The following is a 15,841-nucleotide window of genomic DNA, read 5'->3' on the forward strand; positions in this document are numbered from 1 at the left end:
CTTTTCTGATGAGTCTTTTCCAATGAGTTGGTGACATCAGGTGGCCAAAGTGTTAGCCATACTTTACCATGGGGACAAAAGGATGAAGTAAATTATTTAAAATGCTTCCATGTCTATCTTATTTCTTTAAATGTGTTTGCATCTGTAATTACTGATGAATGGCCATTGTCTTGAAAAGTCACTTGCTGTGATTCCCTAGTTTTCTTGGTCTCTGTACACATGAGCTGGCTTAGGGACAGAAACATGCATCTCCACAACCGTGTTGTCTGAATGCTACCTTGTAATGCATTACCAATACGAAGCAGACATCTTGGATCTCAGAAAGTTGATGATTTTTCTCTAAAATTTTAATTTTGTAAGTAAAACAAATGGTTTAATTTAGTATCTCTCTTTTGTTTTCTTTCCTTTAAAGATAGAAGTCCTTACAGATTTAGGATTCTTTTCCGAAGCCTTTCATGAGCTATCCCAGATATTTTATGCGAAAAACACACCTTCTTCAGTACCCACCAGCTGTAAACCTACTGGAAAAATGAAGGTAATCCTGCCGATTTAATTCAAAGCTGTTTTTTAACCTTTTCAAGGTCATTTTGAAAACTACATTCCTAAAATCTAGGAAATCCTTCCACTAATGGTATTTACAAGTCTCTGGCACTGCAGGCTTCTTTTAAGTCTGATTATTGTACTAATCGTTCAGTAGTGTCTGACTCTTTGCCACACCATGGACTCCTCTGTCCATGACAGCCTCCTCTGTCATGGAATTCTCCAGGCAAGAATTCTGGAGTGAGTTGTCATACCCTTCTCCAGGGGATCTTCCTGACCTAGGGATCAAACCCTGGTCTCCCTCATTGCAGGCAGATTCTTAACCGTGTGAGCCACCAAGACTGATTAGAGCTAACCGCAGACATGCACAAGGCTTCCTTTGCCTAAAATGGAGGGGTGGGTGTCAAGACAGGGATGGGAGTGTGGTCTGGGTGTAGGTTTTGACTGTGGAATTTTGACTCTGTGTTATCATGGAATGTCTCAAGGGACATATTTATTAGCCACTGCCTCTTAGACTTTTGAATCTGAGCTTGTAATTTCTAATTAATATTTTTAGTCAAAACAGTCTCTCTTCAAGTTTTATTTGGATATTTTTATTTATATATTAATACTTTATACCAAAAAGTTAAACACATGTTCAAATTTCTTCTGATTTTTATGAGGAGAAAATGTTCTAGTTTGTCAAGCCTTATTGGACTGGGAGAGAGTTTTACCTGGCTTGCTTAATTGGTATTTGTAAATTGCGTAAGTGAAGCATCCTTGAAAATGAATGTGTGTGTAGTCACTCAGTCGTGTTTGACTCCTTGTGACCCATGGACTGTAGCCCACCAAGCTCTTCTGTCCATGGAATTCTTCAGGCAAGAATACTGGAGTGGGTTGCCATTCCCTTCTCCAGGGGATCTTCCCAACCCAGGGACTGAATACTGACCTTTAAATTTAAATCAGAGTGAGCTATCATCATTTTCCTCTGCTTTGGTGTTTTTGGTGATCTGGGAATCACTGGATGATCTTGCTTAGGTTAGATATTTGGACGCTCATACACAGGCCAGCAATAAAGGAAACAGGAGAAGGGAACAAGTCAGTTTCCTAGGAGGGACCATGTGTGTGAGGAGTGAGACTGACAGGCACAACACACGCTGGTGGGATTCAGATTTGGAGGAACTAAAAGAAACTGTGCAGTGGCTATACATCTTGAGAAATACTTGCATAGGCTGACAGTATATTTACATATGATGCACACATTACTTCAGTGTGTCCCACTAAAATGTTGCTACTTTTTCTCAATATGACTGCTACATTGTTAATATTTATTGTACTGAGGTAACCTAAGAGGAAGGTTTCCCTAGTGGCTCAGACAGTGAAGGATCTGCCTACAATGTGGGAGACCCAGGTTTGATTTTTTCACTTTTTAGCCTAAGAGGGACATTCAGTAGGTGATAGCATGTGTGTGTGTGTCTATACACCTACAGTTTCAACCAACCATGGTTCAAAATATTCGGAAAAAAATTCCAGAAAGTTCCAAAAGGTAAATATAAATTTGCCTGCTAGCAATTGCTTACATAGCATTTACATTGTATTTACAGTTACTTACATAGCATTTACATTGAATTAGACATTATAAATAATCTAAAGATGATTTAAGGTATATGGGAGGATACACCTAAGATATGTGCAAATACTGTGCTATTTCATGTAAGTAGTTAAGCATTGCAGATTTTGGTAAAGGAGGTTGGGGGGTGAATCCTGGAATCAGTCCTCCACTGTATTTCTATCTAGTTAGCTGTCTATCTGGGAGTCTGTTGGGTTTTTTGGTTCAAATAATTTTATGGCCCAAATAATTTATCTTGTTACCTGGGTTAAATGATCAGTGTTTTCTTGTTTGTTTCTCAAGCAACAACCTTTCCTTATTGAAATAGTTTTGTTATTAAAATCATATTTTAATTCATTGAAAATTATTTATTGAATGCTGACTGAATATAGGCACTATTCCAGACATGGAGCCAGAACCATGGAAAGATAAATGGAGTTCTTGCCTTGCTGAAGGCACATTACCATTGGATGGTCTAGTGAGGAAGACAAATAATAAGCATATTAAGCACACAACTATATGTCAGATGGTGACAATGGCGTGAAGGCTGATCAAGCTGAGTTGAGGGGATAGGAAGTGGCCAGAGTGGTGGGCGAATGTCTTATTGAGGGTGGTTTGGGAAATCTAATAAGGAGTAGAAGATTTGAGGGAACAACCTTCCAAATAAGAGGAAGTACAAGAGGAAAGGCCTGGAAGATGTGGTTGTGGAAAACTAGAGAGGCCACATGAGGCTGGGCCCAGACTGGAGAGAAAGTAGAGGACAGGGCAGCACCCAGGAGCTAGGTCATATTGGATCACACAGGGCTGGGTGAGGACTAGAGTTTGCTGTGAATATGAGAAACCTGGTAAAGCTTTGAAAGAGGACTGACGCAATAGTGGTAAGTTTCATAGAACCATTTGCTTGCTATTTGGGGAATGGATGGTGGATGAGGTTGAGTATAAATAGCGAGACCAGGGAGAAGGGCTTTGCAAATGAGCTGAGTGAGACATGACAGTGGTTAGAGGTAAACGGGGTGGAAGGAAAGAAATGTGGTGAAGTTCTAGATGTGTAGCTAAGGCAGAGCTGACAGCATTTGCTGATGCTGGTTGAGATATAGGAGGTAAGAGAAAGAAGTTAAGCATGACCACACAGCTTCAACATGAGCAGCTGGTAGGAAAGTGTTTTCATTGACTGAAATGGGGAGTCCTGCTGCTCTGAGGCAGGGTGGAGCATGTTAAGTATGAGATTCCTAATAGACAAACAGGTGGAGAGGCTGCCTGTGTAGGTGCAGAGAGTATATGATTCAGAGGAGGGCTGCAGGTAAATTTGGGAGCATTAACAGAGAGTTAAAAAATCATGGGACTGGATGAAATCAGCTGGGGACCAAGGCAGAGTGAAAAGTAGAAGTCAGAGGACTGGATGTTGGGATCCTCCACACTTAGGGTCCAGAAGACAAGAAGGAAAGGGAAGTCAGCTGGGTAGAATGGGAAGCAAGAGAAAGTTTTCAGTAGTCACTGGTATCACCAAAGCAAATAAACAAGCAGCCTGAAACTCACGTGCTCAGTCACTTCAGTTGTGTCCAACTCTTTGTGACATATGGACTATATAGCCCGCCAATCCAAACTGAAACTTATGTATACAGATAAATTCCAAACTTCATTTTTTTAATCAACTCATTTGCGTAAGACAAAAGTGGGGGCAAATTGTCTCCTGATGGACTGTGACTTCATATTTTTTATTCTCAAAGTTATTGTGCAGCTTTCCAGCTTCAGTTGGGAATTTAGAAAGCGTAATTAAAAGAGGAAGTGCATTCAGGGTTTATAATTAAAATAGGTGCCAATGTTATTAGGCTGCAGGCTAGTTATTTAAAGAAAGGATTAATGAATTAGATTTCAGTGTAAAAGCAGTTACTGAAAAAAAAATCTTACAGATTATGATTGGACTTTTCACAGGCTTTTAAAAAATTCTATTTTTAAACATACTCATATTGAGTTTCTGTTCTCATCACCAAATCTAAAGTCCTGTCATTAAACTTCTTTAAATTATATCACCAGAAGTCTCACCATGGATTTGCTTACTCACTTTTCAATGTATTCAAGGAAATAAAGACTATCTTAAAAAAAAAAAAAAGAAATGTCTTTAAACGCTTACCAACACTTTCTTCCCTTTAGAGCTATGTGTGATGTCTTGATTTAGAGGTCCCTCAAAAGCAGATCCTGAAATAAAGATTTGGGAACACGTAGTGTGGTCAGGGGACTTCCCTTATGGTTCAGGTGGTAAAAAATGCACCTGCAATGTGGGAAACCTAGGTTTGATCCCTGAGTTGGGAAGATCTCCTGGAGAAGGGAAAGCCTACCCACTCCAGTATTCTGGCCTGGAGAATTCCATGGACTATATAAATATAGTCCATGAGGTCACAAGAGTCTGACACGACTGATCAACTTTCACTTTCACAGTGTGTTTGGGCGGTGACTCCAGGAAGAACTGTGAGTAAGGGGGAAAGTCAGACAGCGAAATAAGGAAAACCACTCCAAAGAGTGTTAATGAGATCACTGCCATGGCAGTCGGGGCCACGGAGAGACAGTCCCTCACCCCTCATGGGTAGTGGCTGCTCCTTACGTGTCCAGCCTCTCCTGAAACTCTCTTATGGCCGCAGACCACCCTCAGGTAGAGAGGTCCAGGTGGTTGAAGTAGGATACCATCCACATATGAGTGACCTATTCATGGAAGATGCTGGTGACTTCCAGGTGACCAAGAGGATGTGAGTGAGGTATTAGTATTGATGCCTGAGAACAAGTGCCTTTTAAAAAGGTCTTCCGTACCAAGGGGGATGCACACTCATAATGAGACAACAATGTTCTGCAGCAAATGAATAGAATGTTTTCTAAGGCAACATTATATTTAGAACATATTAGCAGGTAATTCACAAACAAGGAAAGAACCACAAAAAGCATCATTCTGAAGAGTAATACAATTTTACCTCAAACTGGCAAAAAAAAAAAAAATATAGGCGCTAATATGCAATGCCATTGAAACTGCACTAATCCTTTTCATACAATGTGGGTGGAAGGTAAACTGAGCTGTGAGTGTGTGTTAGTCGCTCAGTCATGTCTGACTCTTTGTGACCCTATGGACTATAGTCCGCCAGTCTCCTCTGTCCATGGGATTTTCCAGGCAAGAATACTGGAATGGGTTGCCATTTCGTATTCCAGGGGATCTTCCCAACACAGGGATGGAATCCGGGTCTCCTGCACTTCAGGCAGATTCTTTACTGTCTCAGCCACCAGGGAAGCCTCTTATTCTTATGACCCAGCACTTCTGCTTCCAGGAATCTATTCAAAGGTGCTAATCAGAAATACTCATCACCAATATTATTTAGTACAGGGCTGAATGGTGGGGTGAAGGTGGAAGTGGTCCTCTTTGCCTCACAATAGGCAAGAGGATAAGTTATTATGCTACTGCGATTGGCCAAAATGTTCTCTCAGGTTTTTCCATGGGATGTTACAGAAAAACCCAAACAAACTTTTGGCCAACACCAGTACATTCGTAGGCTAGAGTGTCATTGAGCTGTTGGATGAGGTTTACAAATAACTTAATGGCTTGAGAAAATAATTATGATGTAACATTTAGTGAAAAGGAACACAAATCCATGTATAAAGCTTTAAAATACATCAGAAGGAAGTTGGTAGTAAAGACACCAAGATATTAACATTAACAACCTAAAGATTTTTTGCTTTCTTCTTTATACTATACTTGCCTTTTCTGACTAGAGCATGTATTACTTTTATAGTAAAAATGGTATTTTAAAATAGCTTTAGAACACATTAACGTTTTCATCTAAAGGGCCACTCAGTACTCTTGTTTCTAATGTTAACATTTTGTATATTGACAGCTATTTCAATCATTTGACTCGGGAAAACCTCTTATTAGTAAAGAGAATCTGCAGGTAAGGATAACATTTTATAAACCTTGGCTATTTAGTGTGGATAATTTTTGAGTCATTTCCATCTATTTGGTGTGTATAATCTTTGTTTTTGAGCACTGCTGTGAATATATTCTTCTATTCTAGTAAAGGGGTTTTACCTCCAAATACTGAAGCCAGCGGTACAGTTGGACCCAAACTGATCTGCTTTTCAGATACAACAAGCATCAATTATTGCTCCTCAATTTTTCAGTTATACATGCATCGTCAGTGTCTTATCTAGCCACGCCAAACATCTAATATTTATCTTAGTTACCTAGTAGCTTTGATCATAAGTAAAGGATTTTCTAATGGGCCACCTGTTCAGTACTGCTTTTACTTAGACCCTTGCCCCAGTCTGAGATGGCCTCTCAACCAGTGTTTGGAAGGTTTTCTTTTCTTTTCTTTTTCAGTTTTTTACTGGAATGTAATCAACACATATTGTTGTGTAAATGTGAGGTGCACAACTGCATTGATTTGATACTTTTATGTATTGCACTATGATTTCCCCTGCAGGGTTAGCTAAAGGAATATTTTCATATAGCATTTTCATAAACAATTCCTCTGACTTTCCCACTACTTTTTACAAAGAGAGGACCAGATTGCCCATCTCATTAAGTTTGTTCTTGTCAATAATTGAATGATTGGGTTTTAAGTTTTTGATGTCCTATGAGCATTTAAGTATATTTTTTCAAGTCATTAAAAAAAATCTTAAGAGTACCAACTATTTGTTCCACTAGAAAGTGTTAATGTGGAAGGTTGGTATGGTGATCATTGTTAATGGAATTGCAGATAGGTGAGTGGTTCATACAGCTAGGTGATGGTTAATGCATCTAGCCAGACACATGTAGTTTTCATTTTTTTTTTTGCTCAGAAATAGCATTCTGTTTCACTAAGTATTAATTTTTATGAAATAATTTTGAGAGACATTTCCTCAAAATTGCTTTATTTTTTCTTCCATAATTTTGATATATCCACCTTTTATTAAATATGTAATCTTATTACTTTTCTATTATTGTTCATTTTATTCCACAAACTTCACTTTTAATTATCCTTCAGGTGACTCATTGTTTTTGTCTTAAAATTTGTTTTAATTTACAACCAAGTTGCCTGACATGGAAGAGCTGGTATTAGGAAGATACAGGTACATATTCAACTTTCATTTTAGTGTTCTGAGACCTTGGAATGTTTCAGAATATTTATTTCTTTCCAGTCATAAATGCCAGGGCATCCTGAAAACACTTCTTTTGGTTTTGGTTATAAAAGTGGTTTGGGGTATAAACAGAATGTCTGTCTGATTTTTTTTTTTTTTAAGAGACTGACAGTATAATGGAAAACCGATTTCTATTAGCTAATTAATTAAAACAGAACTGCTGGTCTGCTTAAGATGCTTCAGATTACATTTTATATTTTCTGTAGAAAGAGAGAGAAAAGAGTGTTAGATAGCATTACTAATTAATCTTCTTTTGATCCTCAAGTGTTTGTGTGTAATTGTCAGGGCTCATTAAATCACTGTTTGCTGTGGATAAAAAAGAGAAACCTTCTCCTACACATCCCTCCACCCCTAACCAGTCTGAAGTTCCTTTTTCTAGATGGAGAATGTCAGCCATTTTCCTAGTACACCCATTTGTTACCAAATCAGTCTCAGAGTTGCTCCATGTCTGGTTCTGATGTGGATATTGTTTTCCACCCTTTACAAGAGGTTAAGCAGGGAGAATGAACAACAGCAACAGACCTCCCCACTGCCAGCATTGGCTCAAAATCTCTCAAACGATGAGATTTTTATTTTTCAGTTTGCATAAGGCAAATAATTTCCTTCTTTTTAGAATCGATAGTCCTGGCATCTGCTTTTTATATTAATTTAACAAATATTTACCAAGAGCCTGTTGTGTACAAAGCACATTCTTGAGCTGTCAAATAAATGCATCAGTTAATCAACAATACGGATTCCAAGCCCTCAGAGAACTTATAGTTTAGTGGGCAAGACTAGTAATAAACATGATATATGTCTAAACATTATAAATGAGTAAATTATGTAGTATGTTAGAAGGTGAACCATGCTGCAGGGGACAATGAACCTAGCAGCCAATAAAGAGGGTACGCTGGAGTTGTAATTTTGAATGAGGCAATCAGCTTAGTCATCACTGAGGTGACATTGGTGAACAGACCTGAAGCAGATAAAGTTGCAAGTCATATGAAATCTGGAGAAAGAATAATCTTAGAACAGGCTACAGTGGGTGCAAAGGCCCTGAGGCAGGATCGCCTACTTAGTGAGGGACACCTTGGCCAGTGTTCCTTGAGTTGTGTGAGTGATGGGAGAACAGTAGGAGACGGGTCAGAGAGGTAACGGGGTGGCTAGTGATGGGGTGCCCAAATGGAGAAGGGCCTTGTAGGGCTTTCATCATCCAGGCTCTTACTCTGAACAAAAGGAGGAGCCACTGGAAGATTCAGGGCAGAGGTGTAGCCTGATCTACTTTTTTTTTTAAATTTATAATTTATTAATTTTTGACTGTTCTGGGTCTTCTCTGCTGCACAGACTTTTCTCTAGTTGCAGAGTGTAGGGACTCCTCTCTAGTTGTGGTACATGGCCTTCTCATTGCAGTGGCTTCGTTTGTTGCAGAGCACGTGGGCTCAGTAGCTGAGGCTCCTGGTTTCAAGAGCATATGCTCAGTAGTTGTGGCACGTGGGCTTTGTTGTTCCACAGTATGTGGGATCTTCCTGAATCAGGGATCAAACCCATGTCCCCTACATTGGTAGGCGGATACTTTATCACTGAGCCACCAGGGAAGCCCTACTTATGTTTTAAAGGGATCATTTTAGCTAATCTGTGGAGTCTACTGTGTGTGTCAGGTACTATTATGGTGCTGTCAATCAGACACATTAGCCAATAAACAATATAGACAAATTCTCAGTCCTCATAGAGCTTATATTTTGTGTGTGTGTGGTGGGGGATGGAAATCAGGAATAAAATTTTGGACATGTTGAGTTTGAGATGTAAGAATTGAGTCAGAAGTTGATTACACGAGTCTTGAGTTAGAAGAGAAGTTGGAGCTAGACACAAAAATGTAGGACTTAGCATTTAGATGAGATTAAAAGCATGAGCCTGATTAAGATCATCTAAGGGGAGAGAATGAGGATACAGAAGGGGACCAAGCCCTGGGACACTACAATACTTAGAGGTCTAGGAGAAGAGGAGGAACCAGCAAAGAAGACTGAAAAGGAGGAGTGGATAGAGTAGGAAAAGAAGCAAGGGAGTGTGGTGGCTTGGAAGCCAAGAGAGGAACATTTTCAAAAGAGGGAAGGTTTAATAGTGTCAAATATTGCTGACAAATGCAGTCCTGTAATTCACCAAGTCTTAAACATTCATTTTAATAAAACATTTAATAGCTCTGCAGTTAGAATGCATTTTACAGTTGCAGGCATATGAATGTTTAATTGGCATATAAAATAATGGTGTCTTAGATTAACATAACATAGCATATGAAGCAGGCTTCCCTGGTGGCTCAGACGGTAAAGAATCCGCCTATAAGGCAGGAGTCCCAGGTTTGGAAGGGACTCCTTGGGTCCTTCCTTTGGGTCAGGAAGATCCCCTGAAGAAGGGAATGGCTACTCACTCCAGTATTCTTGCCTATGAAAACTAAGAATTGAACAATGGCTTTAGCCTAGAGTAGGCCATTGATGACTTTGAACAGAGGATTTCAATGTAAGGATGAAGTATGTTTACAAGAAAATGAAAGGAGAGAGATTGGAATAGTGACAACCTTGTAGGTTGTTGTTGTAAACAAAAGAGAAAATTCGGGTAGTAAATGGAGAGGGAAGTCAGAATGTAGAGAGTTAATCGGTTTTTAAAATGGAGAAGACAGAGTACTGATGAGAATGTCTCTGTAGAAAGGAAACATTTTTTACAAATTGAAGTATAGTTGATATACCATGTTGTATTAATTTCTGCTGTACAGCAAAGTGATTGAGTTATACACATATATACATTCTTTTTCATATTCTTTCTCATTACAGTTTATCATAGGATACTGAATTTAGTTCTCTGCATTCTACAGCTATAGGACCTTGTTGTTTATCCATTCCACATATAATATAGCTTACATATGCTAACTCCAAATTTTCAGTGTATCCCTTCCCTCCCTCCTTCCCTTGGCAAACACAATTCTGTTTACTGTGTCTGTGAGTCTGTTCCTGTTTTATAGATAAGTTTGCTCATGTCATATTTTAGATTCCACGTGTGAGTGATATCATGTGGCATTTGTCAGAAAGGGAACACTTACACTGTAGGAGAGAATGGCTTATCAGACTGGTGGGGATGGGACTGATGACCTAAGTAGCGGCACCAGCCTTAGGGAGCAGGGAGGAAGGCAGGGCAGTGAGGCAGGTGCGTGGGGAGGTGGAGCTGCGGGGTCTGTGGGCACTACTCTGACTGCTTCAATTTGCTCATTTGAGTAGAGGAAGCACGGTTATTTGCTGGGAGGGGCATGGGGGAAGAAGTGTTAGAATTTAGAAACAAAAAGGGCATGAAGTGGTTGTCTAAGGAGAGAGCAAGAGTGAATGGACTGGGAAAATGTAGGATGATGACAGGTGGCACTGAGGCTTGGTCAGGAATGTAAAGTGGGACCACTTAGAACAATTGCCAAGGAAGTGTCTGTGTGCAAGGGAGGGGGCCAGGAAGTTGAGGGAGTCCTCAGCTGGGCATTCTCATGATTGACCCAGAATCTAAGCTGGGAAGGGGTTGCTTGTCTACCTGCTCTTCCTCCTCTTCCAACCTGTGAGCCCTAATTCACTTGAGCTAAAGCAGAGCGGCCAACATGCCTGGCTGGTGAGCTTTTTTAGTTGCTCTATTTTGTCCCCTCCTCGATGCCAGCACCAGGTTCACTCTCATTGCGTGGCAGGGCTGACCTTGTGGGGCAGGTCACCCACTGGTGAGGAACGGCAGTAGTACTGTGGACCTGCTGGCATTGTTGTGATATCATGTTTCTCTCAATGGACTTGCCAATTACAGTCCCTCGTGTCTAGCCCTCCATTCTTTCATCCTGTGCCAAATAAGGACTGTAGAAGGACTGAAGCTAATAATATCTGAGAACAGTATTTTACTACTTTTCCTGATTTTCTTTTTTTTTTCTCCATTGTTTTAGGCACTTGATGATTTAATAAATAAAGGAATGCCTGTAATTCTGACTACAGTCAGCCAGCAACATCTCTTAAATAAGTTTTTAGTTGTTAAAGCATACTTTTTCATAAATGTGGCTGCAACAATAAATTGTGTCCCAGAACAGACAATGAAACCAGTCGGCCATGGAGTTATGAATGAGAAAAGCAAACCAAATCTTCCAAACTTGAAAGGTAACGATTTATTTTATTTTTGCTTATTTCTCTTTTTATTTCCTTTCCCTTCCAATTCCCCACTCTACCCACTATAGTCCATATAAACATTCTAGCAGGTATTCTTTCATAGTTTTCTCTGAGTTCACTTAATGACACACATATGTGCTTATGTCTAGGTGCCATATCCACCAATTTATCTGCATATATGTCTACTTTTTTTACATTATGTGCAGTTGACCCTGGAACAACACAGGTTGGAATTGCGCAGGTCCACTGGTTTATTAAATTTTTTCAATAGTGAATATTTCAATACTGCAAATCTGTGGTTGGTTGACTGCAGATGCTAAACTGTGGATATAGAGGACTGTCTATACCAAGCACCGAGTATAAATTATACATGGATTTTTGACTGCATGGAGGGTCAGTGCCCCTAACCTCTATGTTGATCAACGGTCAGGTGCACATACAAAATCAGATTTGTCATTTGCTTAAGAGATGACGTATTTTTAATTTTTCTGCTTTTTGCAGTTTTTATGTAGAAAACTTTGCTAAGCCACCCCAAGTCAACTGCTTTGCTTTGTCTCCTATCTTGGCTGTGTGGTATTCTATGCTGTGAACATCCCATGATTTATTCAACCATTCCTTTGTTGTATGTTCATTTTGTTTCCAGGATATGGAGTATTTGCATATCGCTAGATACTGCCATATCCAGGGATATGCAGAAGCACTACATATCCATATTATAGTATATATTTCTATGGGATAAGATATCCATGGATGGAATTTATAGCCCATATATACATACAAAACTATATAAGCATTTTGCAAATGTAATAATGTTGCCTTAAAATAGTTTTTTTTAACTACTAAGTATGATATTAACTGTCCTTGATCAGGTAGAGGAATTTCTCTTCTGTTCCTAAGTTGTTGAGTAAGATTTTATTATGAAAGGGTGTTCAGTTCAGTTCAGTTCAGTCACTCAGTTGTGTCCGACTCTTTGCGACCCCATAGACTGCAGCGTACCAGGCTTCCCAGCATACCAACTCCTGGAGTTTACTCAAACTCACGCCCATCGAGTCAGTGATGGCATCCAACCATCTCATCCTCTGTCATCCTCTTCTCCTCCTGCCTTCCATCTTTCCCAGCATCAGGGTCTTTTCCAATGAGTCAGTTCTTCTCATCAGGTGGCCAAAGTATTGGAGTTTCAGCTTCAGTATTAGTACTTCCAATGAATATTCAGGACTGATTTCCTTTAGTATGGACTGGTTGTATCTCCTTGCAGTCCAAGGGACTCTCAAGAATCTTCTCCAACACCACAGTTCAAAAGCATCTATTCTTCAGCATTCAGCTTTCTTTATAGTCCGATTCTCACATCCACACATGACTACTGGAAAAACCATAGTTTTGTCAGCAATGTCTCTGCTTTTTAATATGCTGTCTAGGTTGGTCATAGCTTTTCTTCCAAGGAGCAAGCATCTTTTAATTTCATGGCTGCAGTCACCACCTGGAGTGATTTTGGAGCCCAAGAAAATAAGTCTGTCACTGTTTCCATTGTTTACCCATCTGTTTGCCATGAAGTGATGGGACCAGATGCCACGATCATAGTTTTTGAAAGTTGAGTTTTAAGCCAGCTTTTTCACTTTCCTCTTTCACTTTCATCAAGTGGCTCTTTAGTTTCTCTTCGCTTTCTGCCATAAAGGTGGTATCATCTGTGTATCTAAAGTTATTGATATTTCTCCTGGCAATCTTGATTCCAGATTGTGCTTTATCCAGCCCAGCATTTTGCATGATGTACTCTGCATATAAGTTAAATATAGTGTTGGATTTTATTAAATGTTTTTCCTGTGTCTATTAAGATGATTATATGTTTTTTATTTTGTATTCTATCAATAGGGTGTATTGGTTGATTTTTGAGTGTTTAATCATCTTTGCTTTCTTGGGATAAATCCCACTGGTCATGGTGTAAAATCTTTATATATATTCCTGGATTGTTTTCTAGGATTTTCTTAAAGATTTTTGCATCCATATTCATATGATATATTATGTAGTTTTTTCTTATGATGTCTTTGTCTAGTTTTGGTATCAGAATAATATTGACCTCTGTTTTAAAGTGTAAGTTTTATTATTATTCAGGTATGGTAAGGCCAACTGTGGAGAAGGAAATGGCAACCCACTCCAGTATTCTTGCCTTGATAATCCTGTGGACAGAGGAGCCTGGCGGGTTACAGTCCATGGGATCACAGAGTTGGATACGACTGAGCGACTAACACTTTCACACAAACGCTTAAGGCCAACAGATCAGGAACTGACTGCCAGTGAAAACATAGTTTGTTACTTAGAGCCCCCAAGAGGGAGGGGCCTAATACAACATGGGACCGCTGCTCAGGAGGCAGAGAGGGCCAGAGGAAGATGTGGGTCAGACTCTTCCCGGGGTTTCTCCATACCAACCTTCAGGCATTTGTCTTCTATCCTTGTCTCTCTCACAGTTTCCCTTAGGGAAGAAGACCACAACCCAGATCTTTCTTCTGGGCCCTCCATCCTCAGCTGACCCTTAGCTCCAGAGCCTCCTAATTTAGGAGAAGAGCCAGGTAGGTTGAAGTTGGAAGAAGGGAGGAAGTCAAGAGTGTTCAGTTCCATGATATTCAGGACTCCCTGTTCCACTTGGCAAACTTAGCCTCTTTACGTGCGTCATTTGTGCATTAATTCCTAGTCAAATAGGACTTGTCATTTTTCTCCCTTTTGTAGTCTAGAAGCCAGGCTTACTAAAGCAGGCAAAGACTGCGATATAAATTGTCTCAGTTCTCCCTTGCTCAGAATGAGGGCTGGCTTTGGATCGTAGGTAGGAATGTCAAGATGTTTGAGGAGTGTAGGTTGTGCTGTTCCAAATGGTCTCACTCTCTGGTCTTAGAGTGAGGGGCTGGTGCAGATCAGCAGTACTGACACCTCCAAGGAGATCTTACTGAGATATTATAAACATCTAGAAGTCTCAGAATACTTTGAGAACCATATAGGGTCACAGGTGAGGAACCACTACTTTGTATCAGTGATTGATTAACTTGAATGGCATCAACAAACATATGAAAGATCCTTTCAGAATTGTCTTGGAGAAGGAAATGGCAACATTCTCCAGTGTTCTTGCCTGGAGAATCCCTTGGACAAAGGAGCCTGGTGGGCTACTCCATGGGGTCATAGAGTTGGACACAACTGAGTGACTGACACACACACACACAATTTGTTTTAAGAATCAGCCGTAGTCTTCTATAGAGTATGATATTTGAGGACCATTGTATATAGCAATATATTTCTAATTATCATTGTGGTTGATTTTTAAACATTAAATTTTCCAACTAATGATAAGTTTTATAAATTAGAATTCACATTTAAGCTAACCATAGATATATGTAGTTCTTCTAAAATGTTGTGTTTTGTAGAGATGTGTTTAAAGGATGAGGGAGGCTCACTTTGTCATCTGACAAAATTGAAAGAGAACTTTGCTCTTAGCACACTAAAGGTAAGTTTAAAAAAAAAAATTCTCAAATCATAGTGAATCAGTTACCACAATGCCCACTCTTAGGCCCTGGCCAGGCCAACCTTCACGTTTGTGCTTACTGTTGGGAAATCTGTTAGCTTTTCTTTCCCAAGCATGGGTTGGGGCCAGAGATGGGTCTACTCCCCATGAAAAAAGCAGATGCTGAGTGGTGTCAGACTTTGACCTTTTAACTCAGGTAAGTTGGTGGGGAAAATAAGATTTATTATTTGACGGGATCTAAGCTCTCCATACCCTGTTTGGCATCTCCTAATCGTAACAGTGATTCACAACAGCGACAACAACAGAACCATTTATTTGGTACTTACTATTATACATGACAGGCACTTTGCATTATATTTAATTCTCACAACTCCGTGATGTACCTGTTAATCATTTTTGAACTATATTGTGCTGAACGATGAATAAATTGAGGCTTAGACAGTAAGAAATTCACTAGTGCCATGTAATTGATAAAATACAGATCATGTTCTTAACCATTATACTAAATTACCCTAGTCCTTATATAATATTTACTGCCCTATACAAAGAAGTCTTCAGAGACCTGTTCCTTGAAAGTTTGGTTGGGCTCTTTCTCTTTTTTCTCTAATTAGTACTTATTGTCCACCTTAAAATCTTGTTATCTTCACATTACAAGTTAGATGAGCATAGTTTAATTTGAAATACAGTTGATCCTTATTGTTTACAGATTCAGTATTTGCTGATTTGCTTATCTGCTAAAAGTTACTTGTAACCTCCAAATCAAAACCCTTGGCTCTTTGGTGGTCATTTGGGGACCTGCACAGAGCATAGAAGAATTGGATTTTTCTGACATGCACATTCTCAGCCAAGTTGAACAACACGATGGTGACTTTTTGTTTCCACTCTCATACTATAAACAAGTATCCCTTTTCA

The 15,841-nt window shown here is 39.5% G+C and overlaps 1 protein-coding gene across 10 annotated transcripts in view; it reads left to right on the forward strand.

The window, feature by feature from the left end:
* The window catches only part of CFAP54 (cilia and flagella associated protein 54), a 312,887-nt gene that overhangs the window by 185,426 nt on the left and 111,620 nt on the right, over window positions 1-15,841 (forward strand). For 9 of the 10 annotated variants that reach the window (XR_011566649.1, XR_011566651.1, XR_011566650.1 and 6 more), the window contains 4 exons: window positions 413-535; window positions 6,001-6,054; window positions 11,211-11,418; window positions 14,832-14,911. Coding sequence is in view for 7 of the 10 variants with exons in the window: in XM_070789566.1 (XP_070645667.1) it covers window positions 413-535; window positions 6,001-6,054; window positions 11,211-11,418; window positions 14,832-14,911 (465 nt within the window). In the remaining 3 variants the exon portion in view is untranslated. The remainder of the gene's footprint in view (window positions 1-412; window positions 536-6,000; window positions 6,055-11,210; window positions 11,419-14,831; window positions 14,912-15,841) is intronic. The other variant, XM_070789565.1, reaches the window with a different exon arrangement.

Source organism: Bos indicus, chromosome 5 (assembly GCF_029378745.1).
Source record: "Bos indicus isolate NIAB-ARS_2022 breed Sahiwal x Tharparkar chromosome 5, NIAB-ARS_B.indTharparkar_mat_pri_1.0, whole genome shotgun sequence".
Taxonomy (NCBI): domain Eukaryota; kingdom Metazoa; phylum Chordata; class Mammalia; order Artiodactyla; family Bovidae; genus Bos; species Bos indicus.